We start from the raw sequence: 25146 nt of genomic DNA, 5'->3' as shown, positions 1-25146 counted from the left end.
TTAAAAGCGGTTTAAACTTCCCCCGTCTTCACCACGCGCTCCCGTCCGAGAATCGAAACTGCTCAGGCGGCCGCAAAGCATCTTGGGGCGGGCACATGTGCAGTTTGGATTTTTGGCCGGGAGACGAGCAGAGACGCAAGGTAAGTCTATGGACGTGTGCACCCGCATGCAGACACCGCTGGATCGGAAGCGCCTGCAAGCAGAGAGGAGTCAGCGCCGGATCGGAGAGCCGCAGCACCGCTAGAGGGACAGATGAAAACATCAAGAAAGAAGAGGAAAATCGAATTAAGAGACATAATTTAACTGCTTCCCGGCCGGCCGTTGTACATATACGGCCGGCCAGATATAAAGAGGACCTGTCACTTATTTTGCTATCACATAAGGGGGTTTCTTAGCCCCCCTATCTGATAGCAGAAAAGGTAAGTGTAAAAAAAAAAATAGGAAAAAAATTTAAAGTTTCCCCCCAAAATTTAAAGTTACACATAAAAAAGAATTAAAAAAAACTATTTTTTTAAAAAAGTTCCCACCCATAAATACACGCATGCAAACATGCGTCAGGGGCGCATGCCTGCGAAAACGACGATTGCGCCCATTACGCCGCACATGTTACATATCGCCGCGAACGTCGCAGTGAGAGCAATAATTCTAGGGCCATAAATCACTGATAACGTTAAACTGATGAGCTATAAAAGCTTCTAAATTATCGCCTATGGTCAATTTTGAGTATAGTAGTTTTTTGAGATTTCGCGGGTGCGCACAATTTTTAAGCATAACATGTTTGGTGTTTATTTACCCGACGTGACGCCATCTTTTATATTTTACCAAAATAATTGGGTAATAATAAATGTTTCCTAACATAATGTAAAAAAAACTTTTTTTTTCAAAATTTTCAGGAATTTTCCCAAAATATAGTAAAAAATGGTATAAACTTAATTTCAGTACAGCATTGCGTGACGGAATAAACGTCAGTCAAAGTACCGCAGCGCTGAATACTGAAAAATGGCCTGGCCAGGATGGGGGTCTAAACACCTGGTCAGCAAGTGGTTAAAGTGACATTAAACCCTCAGACTTTTTAACATAAAACAATACTGTAATGTGTGCCTTACTGTGATCCATGGTAGTTTCCCTTCTCTTTGCTGCTCTTCCTTTTAAATCTGTATCTGTTCTCATGCTCAGCAGAACTTCTGTTTTGTAGCAGACTGCCTTGTCTCTGGAATGGATACATGGTGTCTGTGTGTAGGTTTGCAACCTGAGCCAGCACTACAGGAAGAGGCACTCAGCTGCAAAGGGAAGTTCTCCCCAAGCATGAGAAGACATGAGGATTTAAAAGGAAGAGCAGCAAAGAGAAGGGAAACTACCATGGATCACAGTAAGGCACACATTACAGTATTGTTTTATGTTAAAAAGTCTGAGGGTTTAATGTCACTTTAAGGTAAGTGCTAACATTAACATTGGGGGAGGGAATTTTTTTTTTTTTTAACTTTAATGTCACTTTAATAAATGAATATTATAACCAAATGATGTTAGAGAGCATGTCTTGGCCCCTTAAAGGTTCAGATTTCTTTGATGTTGTGGAGTCTACAATTGTAAGGGGTGTGGTGCCACAATTGTTCCTTCTGTGATACCCAACAATGATATGTTGGCCGGGATGATGCATGTGCACAGGACCTTGCCAAGATTGTGCACTAAGCTAGGGATGCATGGCTCAGTGCACACAAATGCTGACAGGAAGAAGGAGCAATAATGACAGAAGACATATACAGAGATGAGAAAAAAGAAAATAGCACTGCGCTTCACAACTTCAAAAATTATATTCCTAAAATGTGAGAAAAATGTTATAAATTACAGTGATAAAACAATTTTGTGTTATCCACAACACCTAATTGGTACCCTTCAGGAGAAGCACCCGCCCAAGTTCCACGCCCCCCAGCTCAACAAGACCGAGCAACCACCTCGCTCAGTTCTCGGTGACGTCTCGGAACGCTCCTCCACCCGATTGGTTCCCTTCAGAAAAGGGACCCGCCCTAGTTCCACGCCCCCAAAGCCACCCAGAACCGAGCAACCACAACGCTCCAGTTCTCGGTGACGTCACGGAACGCTCCTCCCCTGATTGGTTTCCTTCAGAAGCGGGACCCGCCCGGTCTCCACGCCTCCGCCAGGCCCCTTTGTCCACTAGCTGGTGGGAACGTCACTGCCGCAGCTGGAGCGAGCGCTGAGTGTATCTCGCTCCCGCGCGAGATTAGAGCAGGCCGGGGTTAAGATGGCGGCGCCCGTGCTCAGAGTGTCTGTGCCGCGGTGGGAGAGCGGGGCCCGGTATGTGGTGTGCGTCCTCGGCATCGTCTTGTCCATCTATGCCTTCCACGTGGAAAGAGAGAAGGAGCGGGACCCCAGCTACCAGGCCATGTGCGACATCAGTGAGTGGGTGCGCTGCTCCGGCGTCCTCGCCTCCAGGTACCGGCTAGGGAGTTGGTGTACACCGGTTGACTGCACGCCTCGCCCAGCTTCCTTCTGCGTGTCCAGGGTGCAGTCCCGGCATGAGTCAGTGTGGGCTGTATCACATAGCTGTTATTGCCTGACACTCCAGGGAGTGACGTGGTTTGTCAGTCCTGCCAGTCACATTGATTTGGTTGTCTCCTGATAACCCCTAATCGTACAGAGTAAACTTGTGTGATTCGCTGAGTAAGGCTGGCTCTAGGGCCACGTCGTCAGTCTGGTGTCAGCTTGTGTCATGTTGATGGGATGACTTTTAGTCTGGGAACCCTTCCTGACCTCTGCCTTTATCAGTGGAATGAGGAACGAGCGATCTGATGGTGCCAGCCTGTCGCTTGTCATCAGTACATTGCACCAACATTCCACACAGCACATGTGTCATCCACTTGCTGCCAGCCTGACAAGCAGCCACACCTCCATAACCTGCTCACTTCACGTGCAATGAAAGAAGTCTTTCACAACTGCACCGTGCAAGGAGCTGATTCTTACATTTGTTTACCAAGCTGCTGCACCTGTCACCATAGACACTTCACCAGTTTACTTTTACCCCAGCCAAGCCTCAGACATCCCATACTTCTCATCTATCATGTTACTATATAATCAGAAGGGTTTTTTTATTTTTGCTGTCAGATGCTATGTGCAGTCATATCAATGACGGTGTCAATTAGATATCTTTAAGAAGAACTCCAAGAATACGTATAAATCCCTGGGCTACCCCTGCACTGCAAGGGTTAAAGGAGAACTATGAGGATTGATTTAGACTCATTCTCGTAGTTAGAGCTGACGTGTGACAATGAAACTGTCACAGGCTGGCTCTATTGATCGGGAAGTGAGCGAACACATACTGTAGCTCGCTCACTTCCCGATCATCTCACTGCAGAGAGCCGTGACTGCCAGTCACAAACAAAAAAAATGAGCATCCCATAGTTTGGTCCATAATCAGGGATTTCCCTTCTCCGACCCTCCAGTGCTGACTGGAGGAATGAATGGGCGAGGGGGTGGGCACAGCTGGCTCTGCCTCTAGATAGGCAGAGCCTGCTGTCAATCAGCTAGCTGGGTGGATCTCGACTGTTTTGTCTGGATCTCGACTGTTTTGTCTGGATCTGTCCCAGCTGTGGCGCTCTCAGTTTATAGCGAGCTGCAGCTTTGGGTCAACGTAGGACGTTAGTATATGTCCTGCCTTGACCCTTAAGAGAACTATGTTATAAAAAGGTTACCACCCCCAATAGTTCTCTTTTAAGTGCTCGTTTTTTGTCTAGGTGCTAAAATAACAAAATTATACTCACCCGAAGCTCTGAGGCGGTTAGTTGTCGCAGCACTCATTCCAGCCTGTCTCCTTCTACACAGCAGCATTGGAATCTTCCTTGGCATCCCCATGTCTATTCACTGTGTATAGAACATAATGATTTATGGGACCTTAGACCGCGACAGGCTTCGGGGACCAATCTAAGATCAGAACAAGCCGGCTCCAAGGTTCAGGTGAGTTTAACTTTTTTTTTTTTAAGCACCTAGACACAAAAAAGCAGTTAACCCTTGCAGTGTGGGGGTAGCTCCACTGCTAGTGTTAAAATTTTTCCAAAGAGTTCTTTAAAGCGGACCTTTACCCATATCTTTAAAATTAACAACAAACACACCTTTAGAAATGTTTAATGACAATGTGCAAACACATACTTCTAGATAATTGCTGGCTTTGTATTCTTTGCATATCTTATTTCTCTTTTCTTCCCCAGTCTCTTGGCAGTGCCTATGTTTACTAAGGGCAGATTACTAGATCTCCATTTACTTCCTGGATTTCTGCCACATGTGACTAGACCTGTGACTAGGACATGTGACCATGCACATCATCTGAGGGGAGGAAAATCCCAGTGTGCATTGCTTTGGCAAACTGAAGTCATTTTGCCTTTTCAAAGCAGGAAGTGAATGCTCTGCAAGTGTAAGTATTTCATAATCGCAGCATTTTACACCTGACATGTCTGTTATTAATCATCATACATAGAGGGATGCATTGGTAGACTTTGACTTGAGTGTAAAGATCCACTAAGAGTCCAATGTCTTTAATCATAACCATATACAGCAGGGGCGGCCAAACTGCGACCCTCCAGCTGTGGTGAAACTAAAAGTCTTATAACACATTTAACCAGGTGTAAACGGACGCTCGTCTGTTTAGATCCAGCTGCCAATAGACTAACATTGTGCAAGCGATCGGGTCCAACTGAAAAACTGATTGGACCACCCATGTGAAAAGGGCCTAAATGGTTTTTGGCTTGACATAAACCTTCATACTCTTTGTTGCATTTAATGTTTCATAAACATCAATTGGCACTATGTATTACTGGTAGTTTTGCACACAGTGCTTAAAGGGAACCTGTTGGTAACCTGGGAATTACTGAGGTTACTTTCAGTGTTGATCATATCAAAATAATCCATATCTGAAGAGAGAAAAAACTTTCATGAAAATCTCCAGAGAAAGTTGAGTGGTCCTATTCCCACTACATCCTTGAATCTTTATATTGGTTTTTTGATCTGTTGGGCAGCACCTTTTACCAGTACAGGACAGAATGGAACTGCCACTTTCACAGGAAAAGCAAGATCTGCATATGGAAAAGCTTTTATCTCCGTACCTGTTGATTGCTTTATGTGTTTTTTTTTTTTTTTTTTTTTTTTTTTTTTTTTTTTTACCTTTCCTTTGGCTAGTTTTCCACTTGTGTTTGGTTTGCATTGCCCATGTTTTGCGAGGTTTGTTAAGTAGAAGGAATGGGTGCAGAACCTTTCATATCTACAGTTTTTAGTGGTTTGTATACAGTTCTTCTTTTGGGTTCAGGGCTGGAAAGTAGCCTATTAAAATTGTTTAATCATTTTTAGTTGGGTAGATCTGAAATATTTCATATTTTATTTCCAGCCTGATGATGATGGAGCCCAAGGCTTATTTTAAGCCCCCCTCCCTTCCCTGACTGTCCATATAAAACATTGGCTGCACAGGCTTGTACACATGCCACAATGCTTAGCGTTGTGGCAAACTTTAAACAGCATGTCACGTTTGGCAGGTGGTGCCACTTGCCATTCATGGCAACTGCAGTCAATGGGTCATGCTGGAACATGGTGCCAGTTGGTTTACATAGTTGTGGCATGGTATTCCAGTGCAAAATCTCATTGGGATAAAAGTTAAAAAAAAAAGTGCATTCATTTATTATATTTTTTTTTTGGGCGGAAAATGTGGTGCATCTCTGGTTTCTCTCCTCCCTGCTGGGTGCTGCTCTGTGTCCTTTCTGATACAGAGCAGTGCCCAGCAGGGAGGAGAGACCTGTCAGCGGTGTCACAGGAGGCCAAGCTCCCCTCTCTTGCACTGCCCCACTCTGCCTCCTGTGACAGGCAGATCAGGATGGAGAGTTGTGCAGGGAGAAGACAGCTGTCAGCGCTGTCTCCTCCCAGCCCCGCCTGTTGTGACAGCGAGGCAGAATGGCTTACAAGCGTTCAGCTGATCGCTGAGTGTTTAGTGAATAATTGAAGACGTAGTATGTTTACTGTGTCCCCAATTATTAATGAATGGGGAGTGAGCTACAGCATTTCTGTTCATTGATTGTGGGCATAGTAACTCATACTATCTCCACAGTTTATGAATGGACAGGAATACTCAGTATAGAGGCTTCCTGTTCATTCCTGGCAGGGGCTGCAGAAAAAGAGGGGACGGGCTGTGTCAATTTTCAAAAGGGAAATATCAGAGATCTGTTTAAACGCCTGATTTTTTTTCCCCACAGTCCCTGACAGTAAAGTAAAAAAAAATGTAAAAGAACAAAAAATAATTTTAGGTTTTGGCCTGACAAATGTTTTTTCCGTTTTGGTGCACCTCTACTTATTTGTATAGAGATTGTAGTCCCATGACAGGAGTGAGCTTGGTGGGGTGCCTACCTTAAAACACACAGGGACCATGGAGAACAAAAGTAGCCACCCTCCAGAAGGAAGGACAGTGTCAGCACCAATTCAGAGATGATTTGAGGATCTACAGCCGAGTGATACACAATCGAGATACATTTTTGTTATTAGTTTAGGTACTTGAATGGTTTTTTAATTCCTTGAGTTTAGTGTCACTTTAATGAGTTTGTAGTCTGGTTACCTCTCCCTGTCTGTTCAGTTTAGATGGGGAAAGTCATTTTTATTTATATTCTTTCGAAGGCAAGACAGATATGAATTGGCTCCAAGTGTAGGTAATTTTCATTTTTGTATTCAAGAATACCTTTCCTGAAACATGCAAGATGCCATTGTGACTTTTCATTCTACAAGTGCTAGTTGCCTGTTTAGTCACAATACTTTTAGTGAGTAAGCCAGAACAGAATTGAAGATGAGAATTTCTGACTTGCAAAGTATTAAAGGAGAACTATGGGGTCAGTGTTTTTCCCCATAGTTCTCCTTAGGGTAACGGGAGGACACAAACTAGCGTCCTCCCGTTACCCTAAGCTCAGTATACCGCGAGCTACAGCTCGCGGTATACTGAGACGCCGCACCTGGAGCGGATCCCGACTTAGATGACGGGATCCACCCAGCTGCGTGAGTGACAGCTGGCTCTGCCTATCTAGAGGCAGAGCCAGCTGTACCCCGCCCCTCCCCCGTCCGTTCCGCCAGTCAGCACTGGCAGATCGGAGCGGGGAATCCAGCCCCTCCCCCTGTCACGGCAGAGAGCCGTGACAGGATCGAGAGGTGAGGGAACCCGGTAGGTGTTCCCTCATCTCCCGATCTACTGAGCCGACCTGTGACAGTCTCATTGTCACAGGTCGGCTTAGAACTATGAGGTGAGTGGAAATCACTCATCTCATAGTTCTCCTTTTAAAGCCAACGAGCAGCATTACAGACATGCAGCTGGCATTTTCACATGGTCAGCAGTGGAAGCCACCATGGTTTTTTTTTTTTGTTTTTTTTCTTCTCATTAAAGTTTTGCTTTTTATTGGATGTAGGATCAGGCGTTACCTTCAACTCTTTTACTGCTGCTGCCATAAATATTTCACATATTTAAACGCAGACTCTGTGCTTTTTTTTTTAGTAGTGATTTACAACTGTGTGAACAAATCTACACCTACTTGAAGTACCCCCATAGGTTTCCACACCTAATGTCCCTGAGAGCCCATGGGATTGAGGCGCATCCATTCCCTAAACTCTCCAGTGAAGAGTGAGCTCAGTAGTGTTACTTTTACCTCTCTTCTGGTTTCAGTGATCATTTTAAAATTTTGGTTTTCCTATCGCAAACAATACATTTCAATGATAATATAAAAAGCTCCCCCCCCTCCCCCACCAATGTACATATGCACACCTACAACACACGTTCATACATAACTGGTGATTTGTGCAACACACATTAGGTAAACCCTTGCATGCCACAGTAAGAGGAAACTGGCAATAACGTAGACCTTTACACTCTTAAAATCAAATTCTACCAATGCATCCCTCTATGTATGATGATTAATAATAACCTAGACATGTCAGGTGTAAAATGCTGTGATTCTGAAATACTTACACTTGCAGAGCATTCACTTTGTGGCTTGAAAGGGCAAAATGACTTCAGTTTGGCAAAGCAATGCACACTGAGATTGCCTTGTCATCAGCAGAGCATTGCTGGGAAATCTCATCTGAGATCTCGGGGAAAGGCATTTTCCTCCCCTGAGATGTTCATGGTCACATGTGCCAGAAATCCAGCAAGTAAAAGGAGATCTAGTAATCTGCTCTTAGTAAACAAGGCCATTGTCAGAAGCCTGGGAAAGAAAGAGAAATAAGGTATGCAAATAATAATAAACCTGCAATTATCTATAAGTATGTGTTTGTAGATTGTCATTACTAAACATTTCTAAAGGTGCATTTGCTCTTATTTTAAAGATATAGGTAAAGGTCCACTTTAAGCACCCATTCACACTTGTGATGAACTTTATGAGAATTTTCCAGCAATTTTGAGGCTTTTTTTTTTTTTTTGCCTGTCTTTCAATTGTTTCCAGGCTTAAAGTGACATTAAAGGATTTTTTCCCCCTCCCACCAATGTTAGTGTAGCGACTTACCTTAAATAATGCCTCTTAATCCGATCGCCTTCTTTCCTGTCCTTTTTAGCTTTCCCTCCAGCACTGCTGCGGGTCTCTGATGCAGCGCTGACTCCTCTGTCCTCTTCTCTCATGCCCCACGGATTCTGCGCGGGTGCATGCTGCTCCATATACTTACCATGTGTCTCTCCATCTCCCGGCCGAACATCTGAACTGCGCATGCGCCTGCCCCAAGATCCTTTGTGGCCGCCAGAGAAATTTTCAGATGTTTGGACGGGAGCGTGTGGCGAAGACGCACGTTTTTAAACCTGTTTTTAAAATTTGTATTTTTTGCATAGCATCTAGCAAGCAGTAGATGTATGCAGAAATTGTGAGGGTTTAATAACCCTTTTAAGTGTTTTTGCTTTAGCCAATAGAAAGCTAGTTAGGTGGTTGTTGGTTGTTCAGTGTGAATGGGGGATTATGTTCAACAATGATGGTTAACTGATGAGCTGTAAATGTCTACAAAGAGTTCTATTAAAATACTGACCGTTCACTATGATAGTTTTTTGGGGCTTTTTCTCATGTCGATGTATAATGTTAGGCTTTATTTTTAACTGAAAAAGTTTTATATTCAATAAAACATTTTTTTTACTAAAGTATCTATTTGATAAACATTTTGCAACTGTTATGCTACATTAAACAACTGCCATCACGGTACCCTATAGGGCCTCTGCTTTCTGTAAATATGTATTGGTTTAGAGGTTTTTAATGTTCCATTTTGTTGCACCTGTGAGGCATATGGGGGAAAAATTGTCCAACAGTCCGAGGTTGATTTAAAGACATCCTTTCATAAGATAAGGCTGCCATTGCTGATGCCAGTGGTTGGTACTTTATGTCCTGCTGCATACATGTTCTTGGAGGCATCTGGAAATATAAAGGCAGCTGATCAGCATGTCAAGCAGGCAACTGGCATTTTCAGATGGAAAGGTTAGCAGAGCCAGCCTATATATTACAAAATTTGCCAGGGTGCAAGAAACTGGCTGTTTTTCTTTTTCAGTCTTAGTACTTCTGAATAAAGTGTCTAGGCTGGATTCAGCAAAATTATACATAGAAGAGCGCAACCACCTAAAAAATTGTTTAGATGCTAAGCATCCTGTAATGACTAACTGTTTAAATAAATTGGTTGATTTAGGGGATTCAGGGTTGTAATATTTAGTGAGGATGTGAGCACGGGTTATCCATCTCATGTTATATAATAGTGCTTGATGCATTCATTTTTGCATTTTTTAATAGTACTCCCTAATCTTAAAATAAAATCTTAATGCTTTCACTGTGTAAGTAACACCTTTTGCTTTATTGTCTTTTGAATTGTCTTTTTTTTTTTTTTTTATTGCCACCACCATAATCATTACAACAAACCAGTCAGAGGCTGGAGCAGTCTTTGGAAGTAGAACAAAATATTTCGGATGATCACACTTATATTTCAGCTCACATTACATTTGGGGACCTGGCTTGCCCCTAAGTTCTAAACCATCCTTTCTCAATCAGGGCTCTGTGTGAACCAGAGGTTTCCTTCACTGGCTGTTTAAGGGCTTGTCCACCTGCCTGATAGCCTGCATAGGTCCTGGGCTGTCCGCATCCAGCAGAGGCAGAGTTATGGGACCAGTGTGCCCTCTCTTCCTATCTTTCACATATGTGACTGATTTATTTTGTATGTAAGGGCTCCTTCACACTATAGCGGTGACTTGCACTTTGTTGCACAGGAAAAATGCAGGTCACCGCTAGGGCACATGGGAAAACAAATGTTTCCTGAGCTGATCCTGATATATTAAATAGTTAAATCTCCTGTTTGGGAGGCTGGTTCTATGTCCACTTCATATGTGGACGTGGCATCCAGAATCCGTTAATCTTATCACTGCCTGCTTTCTTATGATCTCAGCTGAGTCATACTCGCATGGGATGAACTCTATATGATGCCTCATTTTATTTTATGGGTCTCCCTTCCTCTTATCTCTTTCTAGTATTGAGTAATGTTTCCTAGAGCTCTCTACACAGTTTTTTTTTATTTTTGCTACGTGAGCCTTTTCTCTATAGGTTGTGATTGTCAGATATTTTGAAAACGCACTTATGATAAAATGGATATTAAACTTCACAGAGGGGCTCCACGCCACCCAAACTTCTGTGCTTGCTACCACAGCACCTTTCTGTATTCTGCCCCATCAACTAGTATATTTGGATGCTACAAAGTGCATGAATGAATGGCAGTCATACTACTAATCTGAAAATACTTGAGCACATTTTAATAGCCACCATGAGGGGAATTTATAAAAACTGGAGCAGCTGTGCACAGTAACCAATCAGCTTCTTTTGTTCCGTTTTTGTTCAGTAAGATTTGAAGAAGAAATATAAGCTGGTTGCCATGCACAGCTGCTCCAGATTTTGTCTGCTCCAGTTTTGATCAATTCCTGTGTGTGTGTTTGTTGCAGTGGTAAAAGATGAGTTTGGTTGCTGGTGGGGTACTGCTGCGGTGAAATTTTTACAGACTTAAGATTTTATTCAACTGCTGGGAGAAGACTCTGAAAAGTGGCCGTCTCCTGACTTGACAGTTATGTACTTGGCAGCACTGCCTCTTTGGTTAGGTATTGAGTCAATGTGCACATTGACGTTCCCAAAGGAGCAGGAGCTCCACACTTCCAGGTTGAGATGAAACACTGATATGTAACATTTTAATATCTAGTCATAGTTCCTTGAAGGTTCTTGTTCAGGCACTTCTATTTTGGGGTGACAACAGTTTCTCAATGGCACTCCTGTGTTGTCACCCTGTCATGTATCCTCCTGGTGGACACAAGTACCCTCCCGTGACACACATTGCACAGCCATGGTCTGCTCCTTGTTTTCAGGAGTTCATTGCAGGGGTTTTTGGTTTGGTTTTTTTTTTTGCATGTTTTTGTACTTGAATTTTTAGCCAATGGAAAGCTAGTTAATAGCCTAAAAAATTTCAAATATACATAAAATGTATATCTCATACACAGCATTCCCCCAGGCCTGGCCAAAATCGGTGACCAAACTGTCCGGATGATGCTAGGACGGGCTGTACTTTGAGCCCCCAGCAACACAGAATCGAGCACAACTACATGGGCTCAGCGCAACAGTATAAATTTGAAATAAAATAAAAATAAAAAAAATAGTTATATTGAGTAATTGTATCCCTCCAAATTCTACGAAAACTACATTTTTCAAAAGTGTGCACTGTTTTATCTAACCTGATCACTCTGCTGATCACTTACTGCTGGTTTGCTGATATACCATTTCTTTTTTCTGGGTCCGTTCTCTGCTCATTGGACAGAACTAATGATGATGATTTATTGTCCAGTGAGCAGGCTGGAGGTGACAGAGAAAGCCACAAAGTTGGACCAGGAAATACATATCTGCTCTCTGGTTGTGACGTGGCCTGAGCTTCATAAATCAAAATAAAGACTGACTGACCAGAATTACAAATAATTTGGCAGGTAATACACATATGTATTTCAACTGTATATATCGCTGCTTCCTAGAAAGGGGCTGATTTATAATGTGTTCACCAAGAGTGTAGCTGAGTGGACAGCGTTAGAAACACATTACTGCCACTAGATGATATTACTATGCTCCTTAGCACCATCTAGTGGCAGTAATGCTCTGCCAACATCATTCATTCAGCTATACGCTGGCCAAATGGATTATAAATCAGCCCCGTAGTGTTCCATTAGCAGCACTGTGCAGTAGAGTCTATATGGCTCACTGCTAGCTCTCCCTCTGGATGTCCTGCTGTACAGTTTATTACAGGCAATTAATATAAAGAATCCTGTAGAAGTATGTAAAAACGTGTATTTATGTGCTTAGTTCAGCTTAAAAGAAGGATTTGCATGTGATTACAAACCTCTTTTTGTAATTCTTTAGCTTTGATAACTAGATGATAAAGCCAGTAGTTAAAGAAAGATGACCTTTATGTCATAACTGCCAATCACGGCTTGTCTCCTAAGACCTTCCTGTATTGCACCATACCATTCCTTAAATGGTATGCCTGCATTCGTTTTCTGCTTTTTAGGCTTATATTTCCCTTTTTTAATTTCACCTGATCCGAGCAGTAACATGCGTCCTTGTTTAGTGTGGTCCTACTCCATGAATGAGCAATGGAGCCACTCTTGGACTGCAGCATTGTCATCTTGTGGAGAGGGTAGCGTTAGATGGACTTGACTAACAAAAGCTCGACTCCAGCTAACACTTTTTAAGCAGTTACAGAAACCTTTTTTTCCCCCTCCTTTTAGGTTTTATATAAAAACGGCACTAAACTCAAGTGAAATAATTATGATTATATATAATCAATGACTGTGTACACCTTCCTTTTATTTTAATTTTTTTCATAAATGCAATAAATGCTCCCAAATCCAATTTTATTTTTCTCCAGCCACAACTTCCTGCCGGACGGTGGCTACTTCTCTTCTCTATGGTCCCTATGTGTGCTGAAAAGTGACCACCCCATGAGAACGACTACAACATGCTGAGTGCGTGTCTTCTCAGTCTCTGCCCACAAATCCTCCCCTCCAGACTCTGCAAGGAGCTGGGATTTATTCAGCTCTCCCACACTGAAGCTGCCCACACACCTTACAATTTATCTGCAGATTGTCTGTGGTCAGATGGAAAAGGTGCAACAGATTCCTCCATCTACACTTAACTATGTGGATGGAGTAATCTCCACCTGGGCCAATCTGTTGCACTTTTTCCATCTAAGGTGTATGGTCACCTTAATATAGACATCCCAACTCTCCTGGACGCTCCTGGTGTCTCCAGCTATCTAATAGTGGCTCCCGGCCGCCTGGGAGAGAACACTTTCTCCCGAAAGGTTTACTTTGCTTGATCTAGCAGAGTAAACCTTTCCCTGCTCTGGTTCGCTTTTTTTTTTTTCTCTGACATCGGGGCCGACTGCCAGCGTCGGTGAGAAAAAAAAAACCAGCATAGGAATGCATAGCTAGATTCCTATTGGCTATTTCACTTTGCAATAGCAAACTGGCTATTGCACCCGCCCACTGCTGCTGTCAATCAGCAGAGGGGGACCTGAAGTTCTCCATCAGGTCCTCTTCTAGTGATTGACAGCACCAGAGGGAGGGTGCAATAGCCAGCTCGCTATTGGATATTGCAAATTAAAATAGCCAATAGCAATCTAGCTATGCATTCCTATGCTGTTTTTTTTTTTTGTTTTTTTTTTTTTCTGAAGGCAGCAGCTGTCAAAAAACTAAAAAAAAAAAAAAAAAAGAGGGCCACATCCCTGAAATTGCTTTTTTTTCAGGTTGGGATCCCTGCTAATATATGATCTTTGCTTTCTCTCCTACTGGCCTACCAAGGAGGGAGTGTGGGGTAGCTGTTTGTGAGGAGATTCAGAGTTGTGAGTTGTCATCAGCCTCATACTTCTGAGTCTCCGCTCACATGCTGAATCTGGTCACAGTCAGAGGACACGGCTCCTACATTTGAAATGTTTTCCTGTGTAGATTTGTTTGTAAGTAGTTTTGATCATTCAGAGCATTGGAGATGAGATTACAAGCAGTGAAACTGTCACTATGAGGGGAATTGATCCAAATTGGAGCAGTTGCCCATGGCAACCAATTGGCGTCGCTTCAGTTTGCTCAGTTGAGATTTGAAAATGATAGCGAAGCTGGTTGCAGTGTAAATGTGCTCCATGTTTTGATCAATTTCCCCCCATGTGTCTAGTGAGTGGGAGTGGGGAAGAGGCAGCTGTGTGCAGTGAGAGATGATTTCTGTCTGCCTCATTGGAGTTGTAGGCAAAAAAAGATGTGCACGGCTCTAACTAAGGGACAGGAAGTGTAAGGGGAGAGAAGAGCAACAAGAGTGAGCACAGCAGACTTTATAAAGGGATTAAAGACCTAGGACTTTATTTAAAAACCATAAATAAATGTGGCTTTGGAGAATGTTCATTGTGTAGATGTGTATAAGGAGAAAAAGCTGAGGGTTTCGTGTCCCTTTTTAAATGGCGTCTCTATTGAAGAAAGTTTAAAAATAACACTTACTGGCTGTGCCACTAGATAAAAGAAAAGCTATTGCAGCCACCATACCTAAGACTGGTATGCTGCAATATATTAATCATTTATTGGTTTTGTGTTTAGACATGCATTAAGTAGTACAAGGAAAGTTCATGGCATTATGGGGGTTAAGTCCCGTAATGAAAAACCTGGAGATAATGAGGGGAAATACAAATGACAGAGTTATTCACAAAAGGGTGAAGAGTTTGGAGAAGGCAGGAGAAGTGAACAATCTAGGACAACATAGCTGAACTGGAGAGTGAGCTGAATTGGAGACTGTTTTCAGATCAGCTATGTTGTCCTAGATTGTTCACTTCTCCTGTCTCCTCCTAAGGCTGGGCACACACCTTACAACCATCGCAAGACTTTTGTCTTGCGATGGTTGTAAGGTACTTTAAAAAAAAAGAGTACGGTCTGCCTATCTTGCATAGGCAGATCGTACTTGCGATCGCAAGCCACGCCCCCTGAGGGGCGCGCTTCCGATGACCGCAATGCCAAACGAGCAGTGTGCGCATGCGCACACCGGCCCGTCCGGCCTTTATCTCACGAACATGCTACACACCCGCCGAACATCGTACGATGCTCTGCGGGTTTTGAAACATGGTCGTAAGTTTAAAGTCGTGCGACCTTACAGTAGTAGAGGTCGCATGGCTTCCACACACCTTACGATAATCATACGATCGCGGGATTTCCCGCGATTATCGTACGGTGTGTGGGGGCCTTAACTCTTCTCCCTTTTGTGAATAGCCCTGTGAGTTTTTTCCTCTGAACAAGAGGCAAGTGTAAATCTTCCAGTGGCGACACCCGTTTCAGTCTGCTGTATAAAAGGGAAATTCCCCTCACTATGGAAGATTTCCTCTACTTTCCTCCTGCTAAAAAATGTTTTACCCTTCCCTGCTCTATCCAAAACAGACTGCCACACACCCACTTGACACAAGTCCTCCCCTGTGTTAAATCTGATTATTCTCAGTTCTCTGCACCTTGCATCTCTGCTATATAACCCTTTGTATACCTGCAGCAGCTATCTTTTCCACCAACCTTCATTTCCTGTCTGAACGACTTCATCAATCTTCTTTCCATCTGACCCTTGCTGTTATTGGCCAGCCTCTCGTAGCTATTAGCTTTCTATGCCATTGATCATTCTTGCTCTTCGTCATGTGTGGGCATGATCTTCCCCAGCATTGTATGAAAGAACACATCCCCCTGCATCCTTACTGGCCACCAGGTGCTTTACACTTTAATTTGTGCAATCTGCTGATCAGTTACTTGATTGCACACTTATTATAATGTAATCAAGGAACTGCTCAGATGATTGCATAGCTAAAGTCTTAAGCGCCCAGTGGTCAGCAGGGATGTGCATCTAAAAGGTTGCTAGGGATGTATGTTGTTTCATATAACACTCAAGGGATGCTGCTGTGCTATTTTTATAGTAGCCTACCTGCTTTTCCACCAAACTCGCCCTTACTAGGGTGTAAAAGCCAGCAGATAGAACCAGGGATGATATCGCTGGGTCTCGAGGTATTTATTGAAAAATGTTAATTGGACGTTGATCGGGGAGGGTGGAAACACGCATACATTTCACTTTAGCTTCAATTTACACAAATGAGGAGTGTCCCTTCTCTTACTCTGTAGATTTGGGAATTTCAGTTAAGCTGGCCTACATTGTAATCTTTTCTTTGGTCAACATGCGGGCTCAACAAAGAAAATATAACTGATTTCTCCATCAACTCTTACGTACGTTGATTGACAAATCTCCTGCTGTCTTTGTGTTTGGAAAGCAGCCGCCGGCCACTGTCGGAATAACCAGCACCTCGCTGTCTGCCAGCTTTCTTCCTTCGAAGATTTTCTGACTGGCTCCTTCTGCCAACTTAAAGGGTGCAAACAGCGGCACGCACTGTCAATTTCAGACAGTTCATAAAGAAGCGGCTGAAATTTGCACAATGTATGGTCACTGTTAGAGACAGGCCTGCCGTGTTTGCCCTAAAGGACTCTTCGGACTTTCATTTGTTTTCTACTTAATGATTTTTTTTTAGGCTTGGTATGAGCTGATGGTGTTTCCCCTTCAAGTATTTTTAGTCACCTCTTTTGTTAGACAACAATGCCCTATGGATTGTTTTCCTGTGTCTTAACGCCTTGCTCGGTCTTCTCAGTTGTTTTTCTTTCTCCTTTTCTCCAGTTTCCCCTTTTATGTAAATACTACGGCCCGGACCTAATAGCCCTAAATCCTCTTTCCACCACTTGTAATTAAGTAATCCGTTTACCTGTATTGTTCTAGTTTCTTCTCAAACAACCTATCTTCTGATGTACAAGAAGATATCTTCAGGATTAGCTTGGATGGTTATACTACAAACAGTTCTTAAATTAGGTTTCCTGTTTTTCTCGTCTTTATTATTCTAATTTCAGATACATTTTAATGTGTTCCAAATTTGTGGTCATTACTATATCCAAGTCCAGTTTGTGCATCGTTCCTGTTTGAATTTGTGCATATTCCAGTGGTGGAAAAGCTGCTGCAGAATTCAGAGACCAGTCAGTCCAAGAAACCTGTTCTTTTACTCAGTTGTATATGTTGAGTAAAAGGTGTTGCACCAGTGCAGTGCTGGTGGCCATTGCCCATTTCCTGGATGCAGTTCTAAATTTAGGTGAAGCTTGTAACTGTTTGTTTGAGGGTGCACTGGTAACCATGCTTGTTGGGTGGGAACCTTGTCTCCTTTTTTTTTTTTGTGTGCTTTTAAAAAGGTAGTTTGGCCTGAAATCACATACTTATCATGATCAATAAAGATAGCATGCTATAATTTGTTACTCAGTTGACTGTTCTATTGGCTAGCTCATGTTATCTCTCATTCTCTTACTTTTTCTGGCTATTGTTTGAATAAAAACTGCCATAAATTACCTCCATAAAAGTGTCTTTCTAGATCCTCTATTAATAGGAATACAGCATAGCAACTCTTTAACAAACCTGACAAGACAGCAAAGCCATACAGGTTATGGTCAGAACTGACTCAAAGAATCAAAAAGCCCTGCCACTGCATAGGGCAATGATTGTAATGGCCCTGCCCACTGTCCTGACATGAGGAATAATAATCCTATTTTTGGGATATGTAATAGAATGAAACTGTTGAATACCTTTTTTGTTTTTTTAGGCTTTACTGTAATTCATTAATGCCCACATATCAATTACCATCGTTCCTTGCATTCTGTGCCGGAGTACAGTTTGCTGAGTGGTGGAATTACAGTCATGGACCATGGAAATGCTTGATTCCATTGTTAAGAGAAGTATGGGGTAACCTCTTTATCACGTAGTTTTCTTTAGGCCAAAGCTCGGTAGACAGCGAGCAGCAGCTCGCTATATACTGAGAGCGACCCAGCCGGGACGGATCCTGACCATACCGTCAAGATCCATCCAGCTAGCTGATTGACAGCGGTCTCTGCCTATCTAGAGGCAGAGCCAGCTGTGCCCACCCCCTCCCAGTCCGTACCTCCAGTCAGCTCTGGAGGATCGGGGAGGGGGGGGAATCCCTGCCGGGAGCGGTGACTGACAGTCACCGCTCACTACGTAGAGACGATCAAGAAGTGAGCGGATCGGCTGCATGTTTCTGCTCACTTCCAGATCAATAGAGCTGACTTATGACCGCTTCTTTGTCACACGTCATGCTCTAACTATGAGGATGAGTGGAAATCACTCACCTCAATCCTTAAAAGGAGAACTATGAGAAGCCTTGACATCTTTGTACTTCATTCTTTTTATTCATTTGTTTATTAAAAGGAATCTAAGGAGTCACAGTATTCATTGAATTTTCTCCTTTTAGATGGGGTCGTGGATTTGGACTTTTTGGTTCCATCTTTGGAAAGGATAGTCTAATGAATCAGCCAAACAGTGTCTTTGGAGTTATATTTTATTTACTACAGATGTTACTTGGTGAGTATTTGTCAAATATGATTTTCTGGTTAACAAGTATGCATATGTGGGTATCCAGACTACTACCAATGGGCTACATCGGTTGTAATTGACAGAGTTCTGAAATGGAGCTGGGTAATGACAAGGTAACAGCTAAGTGGTTTGCTATTGTGTTTGACCTCTGTTCTGTCAGTATGTATTAACAGCCACAAATCAGAAGTTTTTATATCTATATTATGTTTATCTGTTCTCTTCCCAAGGCTGTATTTCTTGCAGGTTTACCCTGTATAACTTACTAATGGTATATAGACTAGTGGGATAAGCCCAGTAGGGATCAATTGACTGACAAATCAAAAAAATAATTTTTCCTGTAATAATGCAGACTTGTACAATCTTAGAAGAATGTTGCACAATTTATGATTTGCAGCTGCTTTTGATTCCCATTTTGGATGATGCTCTACATGTCAGGCAGATCTGCATAGACCTTTTGTTTCACCTGAGTATTTCTGTGCATGTCTGTCTAATGCACCCTTTCTCAACCAGGGTGCCTTATGACCTCCTCAGGGGTGCCTTACAATGTTCAAGTGATATCATGCCTTTCCATGCTGCAGGTGGGCCATAGTGAGAGGGGGTAACGCTGATGTGCAGGGTACTTTTAATGTGATAGGGGACTTTTAATGTGATAGGGGACGTGTGCTGTAAAGGGACTCCGATGTGAAAGGGAGTCACCCTTAGAAATCCATACCAAACCCCTATCTGCACACAGAGATGATGGGACAGGAGAGAGGTGGCAGGGGAAGAGCCAAGGAGGGGGGGTCGTCAGTGTACACAGAGATGAAGTGGCAGGCACTCCAGACTGCCCGTCACAATTCTGGAAGAGCAGTTGCAGGTAACTAGATCATCAATACCAGCTCATATAACATGGCTCCTCGAAGAGCAGCAGTTCCAGCCATCCCATTAGGGGTGAGTTAATTAACTGTTTGGCCAAATATAACTGACTCATTTTTTAATTGCTCATTTTGTATGGCCCACAAATTATTATTATTTTAATTGTTTTCATAAATGCAATAAATGCTCCAAAATCCAATTTTATTTTTCTCCAGCCACAACTTCCTGCCGGACGGTGGCTACTTCTCTTCTCTATGGTCCCTATGTGTGCTGAAAAGTGACCACCCCATGAGAACGACTACAACATGCTGAGGGCGTGTCTTCTCAGTCTCTGCCCACAAATCCTCCCCTCCAGACTCTGCAAGGAGCTGGGATTTATTCAGCTCTCCCACACTGAAGCTGCCCACACACCTTACAATTTATCTGCAGATTGTCTGTGGTCAGATGGAAAAAGTGCAACAGATTGGCCCAGGTGGAGATGACTCCATCCACACAGTTAAGTGTAGATGGAGGAATCTGTTGCACCTTTTCCATCTGACCACAGACAATCTGCAGATAATTGTAAGGTGTGTGGGCAGCTTTATGTTAGAAATATCCAAATGACCCTTGGCAGATAAAAGGTTCCCCACTCATGCCTTTAAATGTTTTTTGGTGCATTTTATTTAAAGCTGGAAGCCTTACCTTTAGTCAGTTGTACAGGCTCCTCTCCTGTACTGAAATGGCTTATACTAATTTCACAGAACACTGGTGGTCTCTAATGCACCTTGTGAGAAGCTCAAAGGCTGATGGAGTATGCCCTATTTGCTGGTTGGAGGACACCCACTATCTCCTAGCTCTTTGCTGCCCAGCCTTACTGTCCGTGATCTACCACTTTCCTTTGTTGGATTGTAGTTCTCTCACTCATGGAGACTTAACATCACGTGTGTACGTTACCCTGGGTGATCTGCATGCTTATACAGTCTGCCTAGGTATTCCCACACCTCCAGACTGACCTCCACTGATCAAGTTATTTTGATATTTGCATATTCCCTCAAGAGCCAGCCCACTGCTTTCATGAGTGATCAGGTGTATGCATAGAGCAATGAATGGCTAAAACCACTGTTTGGGTCTGTGCCCCAATGGGGAGATTTATTTCCAAACTGTTCTTAGACAGTTGTCACCGGACCAACTGTTCACAATTGGAGGCTTCCTCATAATTCTGTACTGGCCACTTGTTAACTTATTTGAATGAGATTGCTGGGGCGGACCTTGATCTCCACCTAAGCAGTACAACAAAATATATTGTGACAACATTACTGTTTTTTTTTTATGAATGATCCATGCAACTACTGCAGTAAAGTGATTACATCAGGTATGTGGGACGGAGGAGCTCTGGGCATCAAGGATGGGAGAAAGCTGTGGGCAATCGAGCTATGCCCAAGGTGGTAAACCTACCAAGGTTAACTCTTAAATGAACTTTTTTAAATCCATTCTAACTGTATTGCATGAAATCTGTTATGTTTTGGATGTAGCACTGAAAAGCCTAGACTTGAAGTGACTTGAATTAACAGTGATCCTATTGTGCTCATTGGGCCCCTTTCACACGAGCATTCAGGTTGTCAAGTTTTTAACCCTCCGTTGCAGATGAGAAATGGACAACAATACATCTCTATGGCCGTGCGGATGAAAACTGATGACCATCAGTTTAAATCAGGACACATCAATATCAGTTGAGGTCCGCAATTTGAGACAGATCAGCTCTGTTTTGACTGACCGGGACTCGTGTAAACTGATGATCAATTTACATCCGTTCAGGTTCCGTCCGGTTTTTGGGACTGATGTCGTAATACAGCATGGCAAGCTCAATGCATGCTGGGGGGAAAGCAAAGAATCATGGGAATTTACCATACTATGTAAAAAACGGATCTAAACTGTGCGTGTCTTCTCAGTCTCTGCCCACAAATCCTCCCCTCCAGACTCTGCAAGGAGCTGGGATTTATTCAGCTCTCCCACACTGAAGCTGCCCACACACCTTACAATTTATCTGCAGATTGTCTGTGGTCAGATGGAAAAAGTGCAACAGATTGGCCCAGGTGGAGATGACTCCATCCACACAGTTAAGTGTAGATGGAGGAATCTGTTGCACCTTTTCCATCTGACCACAGACAATCTGCAGATAATTGTAAGGTGTGTGGGCAGCTTTATGTTAGAAATATCCAAATGACCCTTGGCAGATAAAAGGTTCCCCACTCATGCCTTTAAATGTTTTTTGGTGCATTTTATTTAAAGCTGGAAGCCTTACCTTTAGTCAGTTGTACAGGCTCCTCTCCTGTACTGAAATGGCTTATACTAATTTCACAGAACACTGGTGGTCTCTAATGCACCTTGTGAGAAGCTCAAAGTCTGATGGAGTATGCCCTATTTGCTGGTTGGAGGACACCCACTATCTCCTAGCTCTTTGCTTCCCAGCCTTACTGTCCGTGATCTACCACTTTCCTTTGTTGGATTGTAGTTCTCTCACTCATGGAGACTTAACATCACGTGTGTACGTTACCCTGGGTGATCTGCATGCTTATACAGTCTGCCTAGGTATTCCCACACCTCCAGACTGACCTCCACTGATCAAGTTATTTTGATATTTGCATATTCCCTCAAGAGCCAGCCCACTGCTTTCATGAGTGATCAGGTGTATGCATAGAGCAATGAATGGCTAAAACCACTGTTTGGGTCTGTGCCCCAATGGGGAGATTTATTTCCAAACTGTTCTTAGACAGTTGTCACCGGACCAACTGTTCACAATTGGAGGCTTCCTCATAATTCTGTACTGGCCACTTGTTAACTTATTTGAATGAGATTGCTGGGGCGGACCTTGATCTCCACCTAAGCAGTACAACAAAATATATTGTGACAACATTACTGTTTTTTTTTTATGAATGATCCATGCAACTACTGCAGTAAAGTGATTACATCAGGTATGTGGGACGGAGGAGCTCTGGGCATCAAGGATGGGAGAAAGCTGTGGGCAATCGAGCTATGCCCAAGGTGGTAAACCTACCAAGGTTAACTCTTAAATGAACTTTTTTAAATCCATTCTAACTGTATTGCATGAAATCTGTTATGTTTTGGATGTAGCACTGAAAAGCCTAGACTTGAAGTGACTTGAATTAACAGTGATCCTATTGTGCTCATTGGGCCCCTTTCACACGAGCATTCAGGTTGTCAAGTTTTTAACCCTCCGTTGCAGATGAGAAATGGACAACAATACATCTCTATGGCCGTGCGGATGAAAACTGATGACCATCAGTTTAAATCAGGACACATCAATATCAGTTGAGGTCCGCAATTTGAGACAGATCAGCTCTGTTTTGACTGACCGGGACTCGTGTAAACTGATGATCAATTTACATCCGTTCAGGTTCCGTCCGGTTTTTGGGACTGATGTCGTAATACAGCATGGCAAGCTCAATGCATGCTGGGGGGAAAGCAAAGAATCATGGGAATTTACCATACTATGTAAAAAACGGATCTAAACTGAACTGACAATGGATGTGCAAACTGATGTAAACTGTTTCAGTTTTTTTGTATCAGTTAACCTTAACTGATGACACTCGTGTAAAATGGGCGATCCGGTTTTTGTTCTAGACAAATACAGGAGCTTCGTTGTGTCCCCCTATTCTTGATTCTAAAAGAAGGTTCATGAAAGATAATGTACTTCTTACCTTGGAATTGTAGCAATAAGATTGGGTATTGGGCAGTGGCAAAAGCATTGTTTTATACAGTACATGCTGTATAGTGAGTGTTTTTTCACTCCCTGGGTTCCATCTACTTTAGAATCCTGTGTTTTGACATTAAAGAGGAACATTACCTACCAATTTATTGTTTCCCAAAACAGCAACTTTTAAGGCATGCCAACTGTCAAGGTTCCCAGTGTGCTTATTTCAGCTCTCAAGCAATGGTTGGTGTCATAGGTGATCACACCCTATTGTGATATGTATTGTCGCAGCAAGTCGTTTTTTCTATTGCTTTTTTTATATCTACCCTAAGGCTGGGATTAGATGGAGTTATTTTCTATGTCTATTGCAGACTCAGCCAACATTTGGGCCATTGTATTCAGGCAGCTGCGCCTGCTGATGCTTCCAGTGATTATATCTTATAGGATATCTCTTGCAGAGCCACCCACAGCTCAGACTTCCACCCGATTCAGCAAAAATTGTCCAATTTGAGCAGTCTATCTCTAGCTTAAGTATGCATATCTAAAGCTGACCATACACTGTTAGATTTTCTCTCATTCAGCCCCATGGGGGAGAGATCATTAGATACTCCCATCCACAATAAGCCATGGGGAAAGAGAAATCCCAACTGCTGACTATTGTATTCAGCAGCCACTGGTCCTGCGACTGCTGAATTTGATTCAATGCAACCACTTCTCTGTCGATAATTGCTTTTAACCCGGCTCCTTTGGTTTAAAAATAGACTTTTGTTGAACCTGTCTGTGCCGACAGGACCACTCACAGCTCGAATTTTGGCTGATTCAGCTGGAATGAGCCAAAATGTGAACTGTCAGTGGCCAGTTCAAGTACATAGCGGACACCCTCCGCTCTCACTTTACCTTGGCGTTTGGCACTTTTTCCATGCTATGTTCACACCATGTCCGGAACAGATCAGGAGCAGATCTGCAAATGCAGCGCAGTGTGTTTTTGTTTTGTTTTGCTTAAAATGGGCTTTCAGGTGCAGTCCAGTGCGTTTACATGCATTCCAGAACATGGGAAATAAGAAGCAGCATTTTTTTATTTTTTGGTCTCGACTGGAACGGACTGCACTGGTGTGAACAGAGCCCCATAATCCAGAATTACATCTTCTAGTTCTTCTCCTTTCTCCCTTTTGTTCATTAATCAGAATACTGCCACCTCTGAAAATGCTGTTGGTGTTTGAACTGATTATCTCTTGTCTTTTTCTTTTTCCAGGTATGACAGTAAGCGCTGTAGCAGCATTAGTGCTAATGTCCACTTCTATAGTATCAGTGGTAGGATCCCTCTACCTGGCATACATCCTGTACTTTGTGCTGAAGGACTTGTGTGTTATCTGTGTCACCACCTATTTGCTGAACTTCATTCTACTTATCATCAACTACAAACGACTAGTTTACTTGAATGAGGCCTGGAAAGAGCAGCTGCAGGATAAACAAGAATAAGAGGCCTCTCAAACTTTGACTCATGTCTGAAGGACACTGCTTCCTTAACGTTTATTTTGCAGTACATTTTTATTGGTTGAGGGAAAGACGGTTTCCAAGATAAAGAACAATCTTAACCAACTTTTTATTTTTTATTTTTATTTTTTTTGACTGAAAGGGCCCTGGATATGTGTATTTGCTATTGCACCTCCTTATTGACTTGGATGAAGGCGTGATCATTTAAGATTCCGTGACAAGCTTTAACTGTACTTAACAAGGTGTTTTGAATGGCTCATTGTCTTTTTGCAGCATATTTTCCTCCTGTGCCTCCCTCTGCTCAGTGTATGTTTGAGTGTCAAGCCTTTGATGCGGGTAATGTGTTTTTTTGTTTTTGTTTTTTTTATTTCTAAAAAAAAAAACTTGTGGCTAACTGGCTGGATACTCTATTGCCATGCATCTGTGGATACATTTTATGTTTGCAGAGCCAATGAACAGCTTTTAACCTTTCACTTGCTTGTCACAACCATATGGGACTTGCCACATTGGAGAAATGAACAACAAGGGTACATTCTTACAAGAGAGCATCCTTCTTGCACTAGTTTCAGATTAATCTGAATTCTACAAGTTATCTCCTCTGCTGATGTATTCTAGTACAGT

General features: G+C 42.8%; 1 protein-coding gene across 1 annotated transcript; it reads left to right on the top strand.

The window, feature by feature from the left end:
• Positions 1 to 2047: 2047 nt before the first annotated feature.
• Positions 2048 to 24870, top strand: VKORC1L1 (vitamin K epoxide reductase complex subunit 1 like 1). The gene is made up of 3 exons (XM_018571019.1): positions 2048 to 2451; positions 18364 to 18473; positions 24284 to 24870. Exons 1-3 carry the CDS (start codon positions 2261 to 2263, stop codon positions 24508 to 24510), a joined length of 528 nt encoding a protein of 175 aa, XP_018426521.1. The 5' UTR covers positions 2048 to 2260; the 3' UTR covers positions 24511 to 24870.
• Positions 24871 to 25146: the final 276 nt, after the last annotated feature.

This window comes from Nanorana parkeri, unplaced genomic scaffold, assembly GCF_000935625.1.
Source record: "Nanorana parkeri isolate BGI_ZX_2015 unplaced genomic scaffold, ASM93562v1 scaffold1654, whole genome shotgun sequence".
In the NCBI taxonomy this organism is placed as follows: Eukaryota; Metazoa; Chordata; class Amphibia; order Anura; family Dicroglossidae; genus Nanorana; species Nanorana parkeri.
Note: the sequence above shows the minus strand (reverse complement) of the source record. Positions and strands in the feature narration are given on the sequence as shown.